Here is a 20,140-nt window from a genome sequence, read left to right as displayed (position 1 = left end):
CGAAAAATTGTCAGAGATTGTCATGAAATATACTTTAATTACAGCAACAATCATTATAATTATTTACACAACATTTAAGATTTGAATCCACGAAAATAAGACAGACGGCTCTTGTATATTTTGTTTGAAACTGTTCAATGAGTCACAAAAAAATATATATATGATCATCATCTTTGAAGATTAATGTATGTATTGAAAACCTAACGATATGTATCATGATACGATATATTGTGATACTGTAGGAACAACTATATATTTGTAGTATTGATCGAGTACTTGACTCTGGTGTTGCATCATTTACAGACAACATGATTTGTTTTGAAACACCAAAATATGTCCCAACATCAACTTTATAAGCTGCTGGAGTCAATCAACTGTATCCTCTCGTCCTCAGTCATCGCCAGGATCTCGAGGGATGTTATTGTTTCTTTGGCTGCAGAGGACATAAAAACTGCTGCCATTTAGGGCATAGAAGTTTTTTTTTTGCAACACAAAAATAAACAAACATGAATGAATTAATATTTGCATGATTATTGTATATATATTCAAAATAAAAGAAGAACTATAATACAAATAAAACAGAATTTAAAAGTCAAAAATATGAAGAAACAACCTTTTTTTTATCCAAGCAGTGCTGTTAATAATATTGATACAGTATTGTCGGGAAAAAACATAGACATAGAAATATTAAACTATATTGATATTTTCTAACATAGTGTGAGGACAGCATGTTGTTTTGTGCAGAAATATTTTGAACGATTTTTGAGATAAAGTAAAGTTTAACAAGAGGAAGACGGCATGGAATAAATAATTAAATGTGTTTTATATATAAAATACATTATGTTTGGTGAAAAGTAAAAAAGAAAAGTGTTGTTTTAATTAAATCCCTGACAAAGAAAACAAATTTCGAGTACTTTTCTTAGTGTATTTCAATAAATATACACGTACAGCAGCAGCAGCCGCTCACCTTGCATGGATGTGGATCAACACCATATGTCTCCAGCATCTGTGCCTTCAGCAGGAAGTTCCTCTCTGCAGCTTCAGGTGTTTGTCCTCTGAGATGAGAAGACAGAAGGTGATGTTCTGCAGGATATCAACGAAGCAACAAAAACTAACGGTTCCTTCTTCAAATACCGTTATGTGAACGAGCCCCGACTATCACCACTAGTGGGCGGTAGAGGCTCACACTGAGCTCACACACCAGACATTGATTGATTTAATTCCAGCTCTTTTGTGTCTCAGTGAAAGTCATTAATAGACTCCAGGTTTTTAGATGTTCCTTGGAAGCTTCGTGCTGATCATCTTGAACCATCGGATACTGTCGATCGAGTATTTAACCGTGAAGATATTTTCATTTTTGTTCATTCTGGAGAGTGATATTGAATGTGTGACGCAACTGAGTGAAATGACCAAGATACTAGTTGTATGCGAGTGTGTGTGTGTGTGTGTGTGTGTCTGTCTTGTGCACACAAAACTAACATTTCTTATAATAAATGTGTAGCTCTATATATGCCTTTATTTTTAATATCTATTAGATTTTAAACCAAATTTGTATAACGAAATATTTTTCCAAAAATCAATATTAAGTTTAACATTTACTACTAACACTTGTCAGAGGATTTAGCAGTGAATATTTGTAATTATGACAAATATAATGACGATGATACTACTATAAAGTTCTCTAAAAATACATTTTAAAAGGTATTGTATTTTTCAATGAAAGTCTGTGGTCGCACATGTTAATGTTGTATTTTGGGTTTAAAGAATTAGTTTATGTTTCTTTAAAGCATCGATTATCGTAGTCGCAGCTGATAATCACAGCAGGGGTCCCCAAACTTCTTTTTTTTCCTCTTTTTCTGATTCTTTTTCTTACATCAGCTCTGCTTTGTGTATGTCTGCGATCCGTCGCTCCAGCTTCTCAGAATGTTTCGGGAAAAACTGAAATTTGGAGCTGTAGCCTTCGGGATGCTTCCCTGGGTCGTAGTTTCCGATCTCCGCTGTAAGAAGAGAAACTTCGTCACCATCGCCGTACAGTTACAGTCAGGAAGAGACGACTCGGGGATGGTTTCTTCACGCCACAGCGCATCCCTTCCATGACCTCTTTCTCTGTGCAAGGAAGAAGCTGACCAGGCAGCCATCTTTAATTCATGAGCCCCTCCTCCAGAGAAGCTGCTCCCCCAAAACACTCGTAAGATTCTATCTCTGGCACCTCAGGAGTGAGCGTTCGTACATCCGTACGGCCCACGATTAGATCGAGAGATTACCACATCAAAAGTGTTTCTATCCGCCGTGTCACGATAAGTCAAGATATTCACAACAAACTACTGCAGAGAATGAAGTGATTCCTGAAATAAAACGCTTTATTGAGCAGTTTAGTCTTCAGGAAAAAATATTTTCTACGCATTCATTCCTTTCTTAAACATCTGGAGACGCTTTAGAGAAGTTTGGAGTCAAAGAGTAAAAATTTAAATGTATAAAACCTGTTTAATTATTTAAGCATTATATTTTCTGTGAGTATTCTTTATAGTTTTGGAGTTACCTGCTCCACTGACATCAAACCTGATTCAATGCGAGTCAATATGAAAGTTATCTGGAGAGTAAAGTGTTTTTCCGCTGCAACAATATATGACTTTAAATCGATTTCAAACCATTAGAGTTGTCAGAGTAGAAAATAAAACTATGGTTTTAAGAAAATATATACATTTAATACAAATTAATTTAATAAAGATAATACATACTTGATGTATAGTAAGGAAATCTGTACAGAGTTAGTTTTGAATTGAGAAATCAAATACATTCTGTAGCTCTGATGCTTTTAATTTGGCAGGGAACTCAATGGTCTCCAACTATGGGGCCAGTTCATGATGTGCTTTAAACCAGACCACACATGAATAAATACAATATTATTATTATTTAATATTATTAAATATTTATTTCTGAACTGATTATTACGGTTTTGTTTGGAAAAAAAAGGGATTTATAATAATAAATATATATACAATATATAGTAAGTAAGTAAGTAAGTAAGTAATATTTATTTATATAGCGCTTTTCGAGACCAGGGTCACAAAGCGCTTAGACAAACAAAACAATACTCAAAAAAGTACATACTTTAAAGATCAAGATAATACTGAGAACAACACAGGAGTTCGAGAAATTCAAGGAAAAGCCTGAACAAATAGAAACGTGTTAAGATGTTTCTTAAAGGAGTCAGTAGACTCCATCAAGCGCAAAGAGAGAAGAAGATCGTTCCAAAGCTTAGGAGCAACAGCCTGAAAAGATTTCTCTTCTCTGGTCCTGAGCCGTGTGTGAGGAACCATAAGTAGATTCTGATCCACAGACCTCAGAGCCCGAGCTGGGGTATATAGTATATATATATAGTATATATATATATAGTATATATATATATAGTATATATAGTATATAGTATATATATATATATATATATATATATATAGTATATAGTAGTATATATATATATATAGGTATATAGTGTATATATAGCAATATTGGCCTGTGACACTTGACATGTAACCTTTGCTAAAAACAAGTCTCTAAACTAGCAAAACTGAGTCAAATGCCAACACAATATGTGACCATCTTGTTGTGAAGAAACCAGTGTAGATCTCCTGCTGACTCAGCGTTATAGTGAGATGTATCATCTGTTTTTTGCTGCTCATGCCATTTTATTTTTAAAATGTTTTTATCTGACGGTGGCTTCTCAGCAGTGTCACCGTCTTAGGTTAGGTAAGGTTAGGTAGAACTTTATTTATCCCTCAGGAGGTCTCCTTTGGGAAATAGTTTTTTTCCTATTAGCCACAGCAATACAGCAATTTTTCATAAAAAATAAATAAAAATAAATAAGAACAAGAACAAAGAGAAATAAAGAACAAGAAGATACAATCTAAGTCTAAAGATAAAGAACAAATCTTGAACTGTATTTGCCTTTTCTAGAAGACGAGTAATAATGTCTTGCCTTTTTTCTGCTGAAAAGCAACTTGTAAAAGGGAGGAAAACGTAAGGAAGGGACCTTTTTTGTCTTCTTGAAATTAAACTTGTTTTGGAGCAGCTGTCTTACAAACACAGCGTGAGGCAGACGTTAGCATCTGTTACCTTCCTTTACCTTGAAGGATGTAGGCGGCGAGCATCGCTGCGTCCGAGGTTTTGCACAGGAGTCGTCCATGATAGAGGTCTCTTTTGATTTGCAGGAAGACGAGATATCTGGAAGGAAAGACATGGAATCTCAGCTGGTACGTCTCAGTACAGATAGATACACATCTGTGGATGATTTTGCAAAAAGAAGGTGAGAGGATCTGCAGGGAAAAGTGAGTCCTCGCTGAAACTGTCACTTGCAGCGGTTCCTCTCTCGCCAACAGCTTTTCACACTCAACAGTCGTTGAAGTGTCATCGCTCTAGTGTAAAGCCAGACGCACAATTATGTAATATCTTTACATACGTGGAGAAAAATCATCTCATTTTGTGGACGACCAACCAGTATTATTTGAGCATGGCAGCCCGTCAATATGTATGTATATATATATATATATATATATATATATAGACAGGGGATTGTTTGTGAGTATTTCTGAGTGTGTATTGACCACTATGTCTGTTTTGGATTTCATAGTTTATTCTCCTTGAGCCTGTGTTGACCACCATGTGTGCTTTGGGTATTATTTTGTTATCTATGGGTGTGTTTTGACCACCATGTGTGCTCTGGACATTATTCTGTACTCTATGAGTGTGTATTGACCACCATGTGTTCTTTGGACATTATTCTGTACTCTATGGGTGTGAATTGACTACCACGTGTTCCTTGGACATTATTTTGTTCTACATGAGTGTGTATTGACTACCACATGCTCTTTGGACATTATTTTGTTATCCATGGGTGTGTATTGACCCCCATGTGTTCTTTGGACATGTTAATTTGTTCTACATGAGAGTGTATTGACCACCACGTGTTCTTTGGGCATTATTTTGTTATCTCTGAGTGTGTATTGACTACCATGTGTGCTTTGGACATATTATTTTGTTCTACATGAGTGTGTATTCACCACCACATGTTCTTTGGACATTGTTTTGTTCTACATAAGTGTGTATTGACTACCATGTGTTCTTTGGACATTATTTTGTTATCCATGGGTTGTGTATTGACCCCCATGTGTGCTTTGGACATTATTTTGTTATCCATGAGTGTGTATTGACCACCAAGTGTTCTTTGGACATTATTTTGTTATCTCTGAGTGTGTATTGACTACCACATGTTCTTTGGACATTATTTTGTCATCTATGGATGTGTATTGATCTTGATGTGCTTTTGACATTATTTTGTTCTACATGAGTGTGTATTGACCCCCATGTGTTCTTTGGACATTATTTGTTCTTAATGAGTGTGAACACAATGTGTGCTTTGTAAAAAAAAAAAAAAAGAATAGCATTTGCTGCTACCTACTACCACATACATACTAAAACAGTTTGTAGTGTCAACAACTTAAATGTTGCTAAACTTGTGCTCAGGTTAGCAAGAGCAGTCACTAAGTGAGCAACAGAGCTAACGCTAGTTAAACATAACAAGAAATCTACGTTAATATTGCTGGTTCGTTAAAAACTATTGCTGCAATTTCATTTTTAAAGTAACAAGAGCTACTTTACTCTACACATCAGAATGAAGAACGGAGCAAATGAGGCAAGAAATTATGGGAAGTGATTGATTATTTACCTTTTCCACTCTCACCACATCCCATCACTCACTCCTCCTCCCCCCCAGGCTTCATCCTTTCATCCCCCTCCACTCTCAATCATCGGCCTTTGCCCCTCATCGTCGCCCCCTACACCTCCACGCATCTCATTTCACCTCCCAGCGCTGCTGCGTCAGTCAAATGTCCGATCTGATACTTACACTGCTGCGTCATTTACTCTGGCTGTTGTTTTCTGTCAGGACAACAGGAGCCTTTTTTGTAAACGAAACACTTGCGTAATATAATATGAGCTGATAGTGTGGAGGCAGAAATAAACACTTTAGACCCGACCTGAGACAAAAATCTGTATTTATATCATGTGGTCCGTGTTGAACCATTTTACTTTTGTTTTATTATTTTTTGGTGAACTTTTTACTTTTCGTTTCTTGAACCTCAATTCGACGTTCATATTTTATTTTAATCTTAAGATAAAAAACATTTTCTAAGATATTATTTTGATCCTTCTGTATAAAGAAATAAATTATGTTTCTTCTTTTTTCCCTGAGAATTCCGTTTTCCCCACATATTTATAGATTTATAATAATGGTTTTGTATTTTATTACATAAATATATTACAATGTGTATAAACATATTTAGTTTATGATTTAAATTGTTGTTTTTTTGTCTTTAATCTTTATAAATGTAAAAAAAAACGGTTTATTTATTTAAAATTACTTTATATTCCTGTTTTTTGTGTTTGTTTTGTCTGTATTTCTTTCTACCAACAATGACCCTTTTACCGATCTACTACATTTCTGTCTCTCTCTGGTTTAAATGAAATCACTACGTACCTTCAATGCATCGATATTTTAATATTAATAAGAAGAGTATAATAAGAATAATAAGAATTGTTTGTGTTAATGCTATTCAAACATGTCTTTGAGGCAACTTTTCCATGCGTAACTCAGTCCTTTCATCACCTGACAGACAGAACAGTCCACCTGAGGACTTCAATCCAGCAGTAGAAAAATCATTTCATAAACAGCAGCAAGTCTCACCGACTGATTTCTTCTTTGAGCGCGACGGGATCTGGAGGGTAGAACTTGACTCTCAGACACATGGTGAAGGGAGGCTGAGCTGGAGAAGACAAGTGGTCGTCAATAAAACATACATACGTGTTTTTTTAAATGTGTTCAGAGTTTATTTTAGTGGATGATGCTTTGAATATTTATGATCCTTCTAGAGATAACTGAGGAATAGACTTTTACTTACATTTCATTTGTTTGGCAATGGATTTGGGGAACTCCAGCCAGTGCTGCAACACAAGATGAAAGACTATGTTGGTGACATGATCGACACCTGCTGCTTGAATGTGTCGGGACTATTGTCCGTGGAGATCCGTGTGAACACTTGTAAATACTTCATGACTCTGCAGCTACACACGAGAGGCCTGATGGAGCGACTGTCACTCTGAGGCCAGACCATGAATAAACAAAAATAGAAACACCATTTTTCACTCTGGTCACTCAGCTACTCCGTGTCCACATTAAAATCGGATGAGACGACCTTCACAGTGTTTCTTGTGTGGACGTAAGCAGGAAATAACACACATTTATCATCATCTTTCATTACTTTTGTATACATTTCAAAACTGATTTGGTCCATATTTTATTGATGATGATGAGAAGGAGGAGAATGAAGATGATGAGAAGGAGGAGAATGAAGATGATGAAGATGATGATGAGAAGGAGAATGAAGATGATGAAGAAGATGATGAGAAGGAGGAGAAAAAAGATGATGAAGAAGATGATGAGAAGGAGGAGAATGAAGATGATGAAGATGATGATGAGAAGGAGGAGAATAAAGATGATGAAGAAGATGATGAGAAGAAGGAGAATGAAGATGATTAAGAAGATGATGAGAAGGAGGAGAATGAAGATGATGAAGATGATGATGAGAAGGAGGTGAATGAAGATGAGGATAAGGAGGGGAATGAAAATGATGAAGATGATGATGAGAATGAGGAGAGTGAAGATGATGAAGAAGACGATGAGGAGTGACGATTGAAGATGATGATGATGGTGATTCGGAAGAGGACGATGAGATTTCCTTAGAGTAATCCGTTTCTTTTTTAAGTTATAGTGAGACATGTACGTCTACTTGACAGTCGCGCCACTGCATGTGTTTTCATGGAAGCCAGGGAGATCGTTCACCTTGACACAGAGACAACACAAGGGATACCACAAACACATTTGTTTTCCGACCTTCGGGTCACCTCGACCTTGAAGCTAAGAGGCTAACATGCTACACAGACAGGAAAGTGTTTGGTTGATACATTTTCTTAGACATCCATAAATAATCATAAATAGTGTAAATCCGCATCAATCTCACCCTCTGCTTGTCTGGATCCACAAATCTGATGCCGAAATAGTCTTTCTCCAGCAGGTTGAGGTGGTGGCAGATGAGGTCGAAGAGATACTGGCCCTTTGCATCCCGCTGCAGAAACACACAAAGACTCGTGAGCGTCAACAACAAGGAATCAAGCGCACACGTCAGGACTCTTAGCTTAAAGCCTTCTCGCAGTCAGAGGCTGATATTTGTTTAAGCCTGACAGAGATTCATCCAGCATTAAAACTCCACCGCCCGGCTCCTATCAAGTCTCTGGATAAACCTCATCCCCAGAAAGAAGAGGCTGGATTAAATATGACGAAGGCTGCTGTGTTTAATACTCGGCTTTTTCTCCCGAGGCTTCCGTTCGGAGTCGTGAGAGAGACGAGACCTGGTGTTGTGTACAAATCCGGCACATTCCTCTGAACCCACCGCAGCCTCAGACTTGAGGAGGTTGTTCTAAGCAACTTCAGGGGAAACATGGCAGCTAAGAAGCGCATTAGAGGCTCCAGCCGAACGTTCTGCAGCTTTTCCTCCTTGAGTTTTCACTCCTACGGAAGATATGGTTGACATAAGTACGTTAGGAGGAGACCGGAGCGGCACTGAGGCCTCACACGGCCATTTGCTGGTATTTATCTGGCCCTCGGGAGGTCAATGTCACGCTTTTATTTTGGTTTTATTTTGTAGTTCCTTCCGTTTCGCTTTCCCGCTCGATCTGCTGGAGCTAAGCAAGTGATGGCTCAAAGCTGGAAACTCGTCATGAACTCCAATATCTTTTTTGTTCCGACACTGGATCATCTCTTTTCCTGTTACTTTCTTTGTTAGATTTCCATGTTCTCACAGTTACTTGAGATAATGAAACTTTATGCCAGTGGTTTGACCGCAGTGCATCTATTGTTTAGGTTTTATCACGGATTTATTGCAGTGTTTTTTGACTACCATGTGTGTTTTATTGTTTAGTATTTTACTATACAGTTTCATGGTTGCGTTTTGACTGCTACCCGTCTTTTGGATTGTAGTGATTTGTATTTAATTATATGGCTTCATGGTTTTGACCACAACGTGTAAAATGTTCTAGTGTCTTTTTTTTTTTTTAAATTAAACCGTATCATGGGTTAGGTTTCTTATGCATTTTATTTCATTACACGGTTTCATGGTTGTGTTTTGACCATCATGTGTTTTTTGTGTTCTAGTGTTTTGTATTTCATCACACAGTTTCATGGTTGTGTTTTGACCACCATGTGTTTATTATGTTCTAGTGTTTTGTATCTGATTACACAGTTTCATGGATGTGTTTTGACAATCACGTTTTTTTCCGCGTTCTTGTGTTTGATTACACGGTTTCATGGTTGTGTTTTGACCACCATGTGTTGTTTATGTTCTAGTGTTTTGTATTTGATTACACAGTTTCATGGTTGTGTTTTGACCACCATGTGTTTTTATGTTCTAGTGTTTTGTATTCCATTAAACAGTTTCATGGTTTTGTTTTGACCATCATGTGTTTTTATGTTCTAGTGTTTTGTATTCCATTACAGTTTCATGGTTGTGTTTTGACCACCATGTGTTTTTATGTTCTAGTGTTTTGTATTCCATTACACAGTTTCATGGTTGTGTTTTGACCACCATGTGTTTTTATGTTCTAGTGTTTTGTATTCCATTACACAGTTTCATGGTTGTGTTTTGACCACCATGTGTTTTTATGTTCTAGTGTTTTGTATTCCATTACACAGTTTCATGGTTGTGTTTTGACCACCATGTGTTTATTATGTTCAAGTGTTTTGTATCTGATTACACAGTTTCATGGATGTGTTTTGACAATCACGTTTTTTTTTCCGCGTTCTTGTATTTGATTACACGGTTTCATGGTTGTGTTTTGACCACCATGTGTTGTTTATGTTCTAGTGTTTTGTATTTGATTACACAGTTTCATGGTTGTGTTTTGACCACCATGTGTTTTTATGTTCTAGTGTTTCGTATTCGATTACACAGTTTCATGGTTGTGTTTTGACCACCATGTGTTTTTTGCGTTCTTGTGTTTTTTATTTTATTACACAGTTTCATGGTGTTTTGACGATCATGTAAGTTTTGGGTTTTACAAACAATATTTTCATGTGTTGATTTATATTATTTAAACTCTTACTTTACCTGATCCCCCTTTTTTTTACATTGTAAGCATTAATGACCTTTGATCTCTTGTGTTAGCTCAGGGTCAGGGTGACCCGAAGACCCGAAAAAGAAATCTTTAAGGTATCAAACTTGACCCAGAAATGAATGTAAATGCTATAATAATCTAATAAACTATACATATTCACACTTGTAGTTCAAGCTCTCCAGGTCCATGACCTTGGTTCCTACTTGGAACAGGTGAATCAATCGAGGCTGTAGATTGAGATCCTTCCCCCCATCTTGAAGTCTTGTTCACAAGTGAGTGACTGGTCCATCCAGTAATTCCTCAGCCTGGACTTTCTAAGCTGCCGCATCAGTGCTCGTGAAGCAGATGTTGTGTTCGACATCAACGCTCCCACGGCTCATTATGACTCATGAGGAGGGAGGCGGAGGTCAAGGTCGAACACGACTCTGCTCCTCGGAGTAATGACTCAAAAGTCTCGGCGGCGGCTCTCGTCCATGTCACTACAGATAACGACCACTTCATCTGAAAGGCCGTCCACGCGTCTCGTTGTTTAACCCGGAGAAACACAAAGTGACCACATGACAAATGACCTTCCTGGGAGGCGACTGGGGGGCTTCACGGGTGCCCACCGCTGTCACTCTGGAGATCCTCTCTGGGTTACGTGAGTGACCAACATGACACACCTGCTCATTCCATTCAACACCTTCATGACTACACTTCTGTTCAGGTGCTCTGGGTTTATTTGGATTCTGTGTCTGTAGAAGTCTTTAGTTTCTTTTCTTACGTAAAGTGCTTTAAAAATAGACAGTTATTCAACATTCCTCTGGTGTAATAGGACGGTAGACACAGTTAGCATGAAACTAATACTTTGCTGTAAATGTATAAAAACACTGTCAGTAAGTAAGTAATGGTTACTTCTAAAGCACCTTTCTAGACCAGGGTCACAAAGTGCTTTAACAATCAAAATACAATACAATACACAGTCAAAATATATACTTCAAGACACATAAGACAAACACAGGAGTTCCAGAAAATCAGGGAAAAGCACAAATAAAAGTGTCTTAAGATGTTTCTTGAAGGAGTCAGTAGATCATCAAACACAGAGGGAGATGAAGATCGTTCCAAAGCTTAGGAGCAACAGTCTGGAAGGATTTCTCTCCTCTGGTCCTGAAGTGTGTTTAGGAACCATCAGTAGATTCTGATCCACAGACCTCAGAGCCCGAGCTAAGATCAGATCACTGATGGAAGGTCTGACCATGAATAGATCTGAAAGTAAGAACCGGGAATTTTAAAGTTGATCCTGAAATAAACTGGCAGCCAGTGAAGAGTTTTAAGGATCGGAGAAATGTGAGTTCTTCTACTAGAGCAGGTCAGAATTCTCGCTGCAGACTTTTGTATCAACTGCAGGCGAGACAGCTCCTTCTTGTTTAGACACCAAAATAAACTGTCCATTTCGCCTTCTTGCTATGATAAAACCACTTTATAATGTATATATACTTTATATTTTAACCACGCAGATGAGTAAAAAGCTCTTGTGCTACCAGAAACTATATTGAAAGAAACCTACATTTCCCTAATGTGGAAAGAATTAAGGTATAACAAACAATGTAATATGAATAGAATTATGATTATTACAGAGACAGAAGTATGTTTATTATTATGATTATTACAGAGACAGAAGTATGTATATTATTATGATTATTACAGAGACAGAAGTATGTATATTATTATCATTTTTACAGAGACAGAAGTATGTATATTATTATGAGGATTATTACAGAGACAGAAGTATGTATATAATATGATTTTTACACAGGATTAAATGTATATTGTTATCATTTTTACAGAGACAGAAGTATGTATATTATTATCATTTTTACAGAGACAGAAGTATGTATATTATTATGAGGATTATTACAGAGACAGAAGTATGTATATTATTATGATTATTACAGAGACAGAAGTATGTATATTATTATCATTTTTACAGAGACAGAAGTATGTATATTATTATGATTATTACAGAGACAGAAGTATGTATATAATATGATTTTTACACAGGATGAAATGTATATTATTATGATTATTACAGACACATAAGTATGTATATTATTATGATTATTACACAGGATAAAATGTATATTATTATGATTTTTACACAGGATGAAATGTATATTATTATGTTTTTTACACAGGATGAAATGTATATTATTATGTTTTTTACACAGGATGAAATGTATATTATTATGATTATTACAGACACAGAAGTATGTATATTATTATGATTATTACACAGGATAAAATGTATATTATTATGATTATTACACAGGATGAAATGTATATTATTATGTTTTTTACACAGGATGAAATGTATATTATTATGATTATTACACAGGATGAAATGTATATTATTATGTTTTTACACAGGATGAAATGTATATTATATGATTATTACAGACACAGAAGTATGTATATTATTATGATTATTACACGGGATGAAATGTATATTATATGATTTTTACACGGGATGAAATGTATATTATATGATTTTTACACAGGATGAAATGTATATTATATGATTATTACAGACACAGAAGTATGTATATTATTATGATTATTACACGGGATGAAATGTATATTATTATGAGTATTACACAGGTTGAAAAGTATATTCTTGTGCACAAGTGTATGAGACGCAGCAGAAGCTCGCGATGATTAAAAGAGTCTGTGGAGGACACAGAGAGTCAGAAAAGACATCTGTTCTTTTGTTGCCAGGATAGCTTTAGTTATTAGTATTCAACAGCACTCTCACCCACGACCCTCGTTGCCCCCACCTCCGTTGTTACCCCAGAGACCCCCGACACGTTCAGCGGCCCACAGCTGCTTCATCCCCCCCCGCCGGTCCGCCCGATTACATGATTGTGATGGTTGTGAGGTTTTTTATCGAGATTCTCACTCAGGTTAATTCATATTTTCCGCGTCGTCACAGCAACACAACTACACTCAGCAGGGGTTTGGACGCACAAAAAAAGGGGGTGTGGGGGGTTAGCCACCAGGTGGGCTGATCTTAAGATTGCAGTCGATCTAAACGTAAGCCCTGTGTTGTACTGGAGCCCTGTTTTTAGAGCTTCCAATAACCAACATGGAGTCATAGGTAGAAACTCTAAATATCTCTAACTTCAGTTTGTTCCTTTTGTTTTGAGCGACACCACAACAAAAGGTTTTCTCTATCAGGGGAAAAAACATCCACTACCAGTAGGGCCGCATGATATATCGAAAAAATATCGATATCGAAAACATGTGCGATAATTTATAATTTTTCAATGATCAATCAATCATTCAAATCAAGCATTTCTTAAATCCGCACTTTGACCAATCAGGGTCACGTTTTGTAAAGTCGACAAATGGAACTTCTATGTCTCATTGTCGTTTACGTCTCCGTCCATCTATCAGCTGTGCGGCGCAGCTTGCTAGTCTCGGTTCCTATGGCAACGCGTCTTGTAAATATCAATAATAATCAAATAATCAATAATATCAGCAATTAATATCGATATCGCACTTCAAGAATCAACCAGTATCGGATACCGCATATATTTCCAATATCGTAACCTAACTACCAGATTGTTTTCTGCTTAAAACCCCCTTATTTTTAAATAAACAAACCATAATACTGTGGCAGTGAATATCCAGTGGTCGTCCAAGTTAAAGAATGTATAACAAAGAAAATCCACTAAAAAAAAAAAAAAAATTAAATCAAATTTTCCCAATAATGTGTAGCTTCAGTTATCTATAGACATTTTCTTGTTTAGAGGTCACATAGAGGTCATTTGAACGACCTTAAAAACAGTTCAAAGGTCTTCCACATTATGATTCCCTTTAATGGAGTCTTATCCAGGCTGAAAACCTTTCCCAGCTACACAGGGGCAGAGGGGTCGGGGACACACCCGGGGACAGGTGTCAGGCCCATCACCGCACATCGTTCGGTGTCCACGGTAACAAACCATTTTCTGGATCATTAAGCAGAGAAAACAATCACGGGAAGAAGAAAAATCAATTCACTTATTTCCTCTCATCAAGTTGAAAAAAGGATCCATTCAGCCGGACCCGTGACTGGAATGAGCCGTCGCTTTCTCCGTCCCATAAGAGAGTAAAATGGCCACTTAGCTTACAATTAATCATTGAAATGCTCTCCATGTCGCCGCCGCAGCGCAGCGCATTAATAAAAGATGCTGATACAAGAAGAAAAAACCCAGAAAAAAAAGTGTTGAAACTTTACGAGCACCTGCCGCCCCGAGGAGATTTATTCGGCTGCTTCTTTTCTTTTTTTTTAACTTTTATTTCCAGGATGTCTTCGGAGAGATGGCTCCGCTTTAATGTGTCGGCACGAGCGAGGATCCTGACCCCACTATACGTGCTTCGGAGAAGGTCAACCCCACTGACCACCCACGGTTAATAGCCGCGTCTCTTATAATGGACCATAAAACTCGTGAGTGTTCTTTTGACGCGACAGGAAAAAAAAAAGCTTCTAATCTCCCGCATCATCCCCGGCTGCGTTTCTAATGACTTCCCTAAGAGCTGATGAGCTGCTGCTATAGAGTTTCACATTAGTTAGTCCGGGGAAGGAAATCTGACGCGAGCGAGGATCAGGAGGCTTCGTGAGCGCTTGTAGTTTGTCGGGAGAGAAGGTACGACTGGAGACGTTCATCACGAGTTTCTGTGTTTCTGTGATTTTCTTTTTTAATCATCGAGGACGAGACGAGTCTTTGGAACATCCACATTATCTTTGGAATATTTTTCCATCTCAGGCAAAAATACTTTTCTGCTCTAAAAATGACACTTTGGTCACAATAAAAAAAAACTTATTTACCACTTTTTTCCGTTGTAAATTGGTTGTAAATTTCATATAATTTTTCTTTTTTTTATTTTCAACAAGAAATCTACAAAAATGTTATTTCAATCCTCAAATTAAAAAGTGCTACAGTACAGGGTGGTAAATTTGCATTTAGAGATATTGACGACGAGCTAAGCTAAGTATAGCATTTAGTTTAAGATGTCACTCACTTTAAATTAGAACTGCGAGTCGTTAACATTAACCTCAGAAGTCTCCATCTTACCACCAAAACACAGCAAAAAATGATATCGAATCGTATGGGAACTGCTCGAGACCTTGGCTCCAGCAATGGTTTGAGTGATGCAATATTGGTCTGTGATGTCACTTAAATAATCAGTTGCTGTGTCTCAAATCGCATACTAGCGTACTCAAAGTTAGTAAAATTACTACTAAATTGTCGTACTAACACGCCCACAAAACTGAGTATGGTTCGATGGACACTATCCACCCTAAACAGCCGCCATCTTAGTGACGTTGTAAACGGAAGTTACGTCATATGCATATATATTCATATACGTACAGGTGTATTTTCCGCAGCAGTAGAAGGATGACACGTCTCAATCTTAAATATCTCGCGAATATTTCGATTCTCATATTTTTTCTTTATTTCTTTTTCCAAACTTTCAAAACGTGCTGCCAGCAGGTGTCGATAGCGTTCAAACAGCTGGTTGAAACATCGTTAAATAGTAATAGAAGAAGAAGATGTCGCGTCATTTCCGGTTAGCGTGTAGCGGCAGAGTTTGATTTGAGACATACTATCTGTGGAGAATTTGCGTACTAGTTAGTACGTACACTATTCTGATACATACTTAATTCTAGTATACCAAGAGAAGTATGCGATTTGAGACACAGCAAGTGTCTTTGAACAGCCAAAACGAGGATATTTTGCAAAACCATAGGTTTAGAAAATTATACTTTCATTTAAAAATAAATATGTATTAAAAAGTATAAAATCCTTTAATAATAACATTTTTTTTTAAATCACATAAATAAAAAAGTAAATACAAATAAAATGAGACTCAAAAGTAAAGATCTTTATTCCTGATCACACTAAAACCTTTTCTTGTTTCTTCTGAATGATCCACAATTAGATATAACTTGTTAAATTTGAATGAAACCAACATTCCTTTGTAAATGTTGTTTCAACAAATCTCATCTCAGCTATACCTTACATCAGAGTCCTAAAGAGTCCCAGACGTAGCCTCCACATTTGACTTTGTTGCTCGGTTATTGCCATCGCACGAGCTAACGCAGACGCCGCCTGCAGCGGTCGCAGGAGACGCCGCTCGCTAATGTGCGACGACAGAAAACCTCCACAGTGATTAGACGACTTCACTCCGACTACGTCTTCACGTCAATCACGCAAACGCCGGATCCCTGTTGACAAAGTCGTCAAATTGTCTCTGGAAACAAAACTCGAGTGCTCATCTTGATCGATAAGAAGGAAAGTTGTGTTGGTGTGTGTGTGTGTGTGTGTGTGTGTGTGTGTGTGATCCTGTGTTTACAGTATGTCACAGTTGTGCGGAGATTAAAGTGGAGCCAAAGAAGTGGGCCAACAGAACCCTGTGGAAAAAAAGGATTTGCTGAGGAGAAGTGTGGATGGATGTAGAACATCACTTAAGTAGAAATGTTTCTGGAAAATAACTCAATGTTTCACTTTTAGTTTGACCCTAACTATACATTTTCAACTTATTTAATTATTATTTTTTTAAACCATTTTTCCTTCTTTTTATTAGTTATTTTTTAAGTGTAAGTTTTGAAAAGAAAAGTGTTTACATATCATATTAACACATAGTATTTTGTAATATATAGTTAATATTGAGATTCATCTTAAGGCAAATTGTAGATATAAAATAAAATTACAACCATGTGACAATTTTAGTTTATGTTTATTTTTTATTAAAGGAGCAGGAACTACTGAACACAAATGCTCAACTAAATGTAGCTTTTTGTTTTTATATTAGCGATTAATTATTTTGTAACTCAAATTGTAGTTGAGTTCGGCGGCAGGAGTGGAGCGATAGTATCTTGACAATCTGCTATGTTAATCTTTGTATCCTTTGTCTTTGTTTATTTTTCTTTGATCTATGTTCTTTATCTTTATCTTTAGACTTAGATTGTTTCATCTTGTTCTTTCTCTTTATTTCTCTTTGTTCTTGTTCTTATTTTTTTTGGATTATTTTATGAAAAATTGCTGTATTTGCTGTGGATAATTTGGAAAAAAAACAAGGAGACCTCCTGAGGGATCAATAAAGTTCTACCTAACCTAACCTAACCTATCTCAAGATTTTAAAAAGCGTCTGGGTAAAGAGGAGCCCTCGCGGAGAACAGGTTACAGATTCATGCGCACGTTTAAATCGGTGATTCCGTCCTGAATACTCTAAACCGTGTTCAGCTACTCCCTCGGTGTGCAGAATTCTCCCCACAAAACGTGTGACAAATACCCACAAACACAGAATTAGCAGCACAATTGGTGTCAAGCTTGGGATTAGCATAGAAACAATGCTTCATTTTATGGCATTTTCACAGCCCCAGCGGTGATGCTCGATCACCCTCCGAGCGGCTGCCTGGCGGGAACTCGCTCGCAAAGACGTGGCGTTTATTCGCCTCAGCGTCGTCACCACCGCATATTAGTTCAGTTATAAACTCGTTCTCACTTTGACCAGTTAGCATTTAGCAGCTTTTTAGCACGATTAGCGACTACGATGCTCACAGAGAAGCTTGTGATTTAAAGCTTTGTACGCATTTAGCGCTCGAGCTGGGAGTCTGACTTCATACGTCCATTAAAAGGAAGCTAAAATAAACTTTGGGAATGTAGGTCGACGGTGAAAGATTGATGCCGTGTTGAGGTTTGGAACTGTAGCCATTAACACAAAGGAGGGTCGGACGTGTTCTGGTGGCTCCAAACATACATGTTTCCAACCTTCTTCGTCAGCTTTTAGATCAAGTGTGGACAAATAAATGGTAATAATGACTTTCTATAGTATATTTTTCGGTTGTACTGTAATGTTTATACTTCATTCATTTTCTTCACCGCTTAATCCCTTATGTTTTCCCTCTGCTCTCATGATACTCTAACGCACAGCTGATCACATTTTATTGGCTTCAAGTACATGAAACAGACGCCACGATGTGAATCTTCTTATATTCTCAAGCTGTACAGTTTAGTCGCTCTAAAGTCACATACATTTTTGGCTTTGCGGCAAATATTGTGGACTTCTTCAATCTGTGGGGAGCATTTTGAGCCTCACAGGCGTTTCCTTAGACAAAAAAACGACTGAATTGAACTTATTAAAGTCACTTAAACTAAATATATTGTATTTAAACAAATGTCTGCATCTGGCTGTCTTAGTCGCACGAGTACTTTTGAAAATATTCCCCCCCAAGCTCCATATTTTTTCCCCCAAATAAAGTCAAACCTGCACATTTATTAATAATCCCAACATGTTTGTTTTGATCCGTCGTTCCACTCCTAGTTACTTTTCGCTGCTTGCTCTCGATTCACTGATGCAGGATGTGGTTTTTCTTGTGTGTGGTGGGATTTTGAAACAAGGCATCCGATTCATCTCATCATCATCACGCTCCTCTTGTAAACTGTCTGCCTTCATTCTCCGTTTCCTGTTTGGACTTTTTCCACAATTCCCTTATTTAGATCCAGGACTTTTGTACTGTTTTTTTTTTTTTTTACCGTTTTTTGTTCTCCACTCATTCCTGACACAACAAACTGCACGTCTTAAAACTGTTTTTTCTAACATCCCAGCTTAAGATCTGAGATAAGGGTTTTAGCATGTGCACCATGTTCATATCAGAGATGTTAAAATCTTCTTCTGTTACATTTATTCTCAATGCTGGTTAAAAAAAAAACACCGCTGCTACAAATCCCATAACGCACTGCAACAGTCCAAGAGTTGTTCTGGTTAAAGAGGTTTTTTTTTCCTATCTCTTAAATATGCCTATGAGGAGTTATTGTTCCGTATGGCAAATCTCCGCCAATCGACGTGAAAAAAAACCCTTGAAGCAACTTTGGTTTGAAGCCAAATTCCTCCTCCTTGACGGCTGCTGCTGCTGATGAGCTGTCAATGCCTCCCGTGTTTCTCTCGCTCATTCACAACCACTTTGAATAAGACATCCTGCGTCTCCTCCGCTTATTTGACAGCTCGGAGCGTCGGCTCGGCTGTTGTTTCTCATCAAATTTCGCTGTAAAGACGCTCCTCTAATGAACCGCCGCCGTTGGATCTCTCAGCTACAAAACCAAACTTCCCACCGACACCGTCAAACCATGATTCTATCTTCAGTAAAGCAGGTTATTTTCCCACTAGAATCCTGATGTCGGGTTCTGTGAACTGATTAAAAACAACCAATTAGACTAAATCACACGTGTACTGCGGATTCATTTTGATCAATCACAATTACAAACAAGATTCTATTTCATTTTTTCTTTAAGCTTAATTTTGCATGAACAAACAGATTCAAGATAAAAATGTGTGTGTTTATAAAACACATTTTGCAGCATCGTGTTACAGAAAAAGAATAAAAAATATATATATTATCAAACAAATCCCAAATTTAAGCAAAACTTTGTAAATCCTTACAATTCTATTTATTATTATTATTATTATTATTATTATTATTTTATTATTTAGATCAAAGTAGAATAGTTATTGTGACATGTAACAATTGTCAGTATTTAAGATAAGATAAGGGACATTGTTTATCAAATGTTAAAAATTACACAGAGACGTCCAAGATTAGGGTATATTAAGGGTGAGTGTTTGATGGAGGAGGATAAAGGATCATTTTGAGCCTCTAAGAATAAGAAATAATATCACGATCAAAGTCATACCGACTGTTACGGACAGTTTTGGTAAATATAGATTTTGTTCGAGCCTTAACTTGGACAGCTAAAGGATTATGGTAACTTGTGTGATTGACACCCGGGATCTATAAAATTGAACTGTCACTCAGACGAGCCAAAAAATGCTCTAATACTTTTTGTTATTGTGTATCTTGTTTACAACAAGCTACAGAGAAAACAATAACAACGTGTTG

At 37.1% G+C, this 20,140-nt stretch overlaps 1 protein-coding gene across 2 annotated transcripts in view; it reads right to left on the bottom strand.

Annotated features, from left to right (window-relative positions):
• frmd5a (FERM domain containing 5a) overlaps positions 1–20,140 on the bottom strand; it is a 61,165-nt gene that overhangs the window by 10,977 nt on the left and 30,048 nt on the right. For both annotated transcript variants that reach the window (XM_087797663.1, XM_087797664.1), the window contains exons 2-7: positions 8,073–8,177; positions 6,954–6,996; positions 6,740–6,818; positions 4,124–4,221; positions 1,874–1,997; positions 968–1,055 (exon numbers count right to left, since the gene is read on the bottom strand). In XM_087797663.1, the coding sequence (XP_087653789.1) occupies positions 968–1,055; positions 1,874–1,997; positions 4,124–4,221; positions 6,740–6,818; positions 6,954–6,996; positions 8,073–8,177 (537 nt within the window). The remainder of the gene's footprint in view (positions 1–967; positions 1,056–1,873; positions 1,998–4,123; positions 4,222–6,739; positions 6,819–6,953; positions 6,997–8,072; positions 8,178–20,140) is intronic.

The sequence above is a fragment of the Callionymus lyra genome, chromosome 8 (genome assembly GCF_982586985.1).
Source record: "Callionymus lyra chromosome 8, fCalLyr1.hap1.1, whole genome shotgun sequence".
In the NCBI taxonomy this organism is placed as follows: Eukaryota; Metazoa; Chordata; class Actinopteri; order Syngnathiformes; family Callionymidae; genus Callionymus; species Callionymus lyra.
The sequence above is the reverse complement of the archived record's forward strand: the minus strand, read 5'-3'. Positions and strand labels throughout refer to the sequence as shown.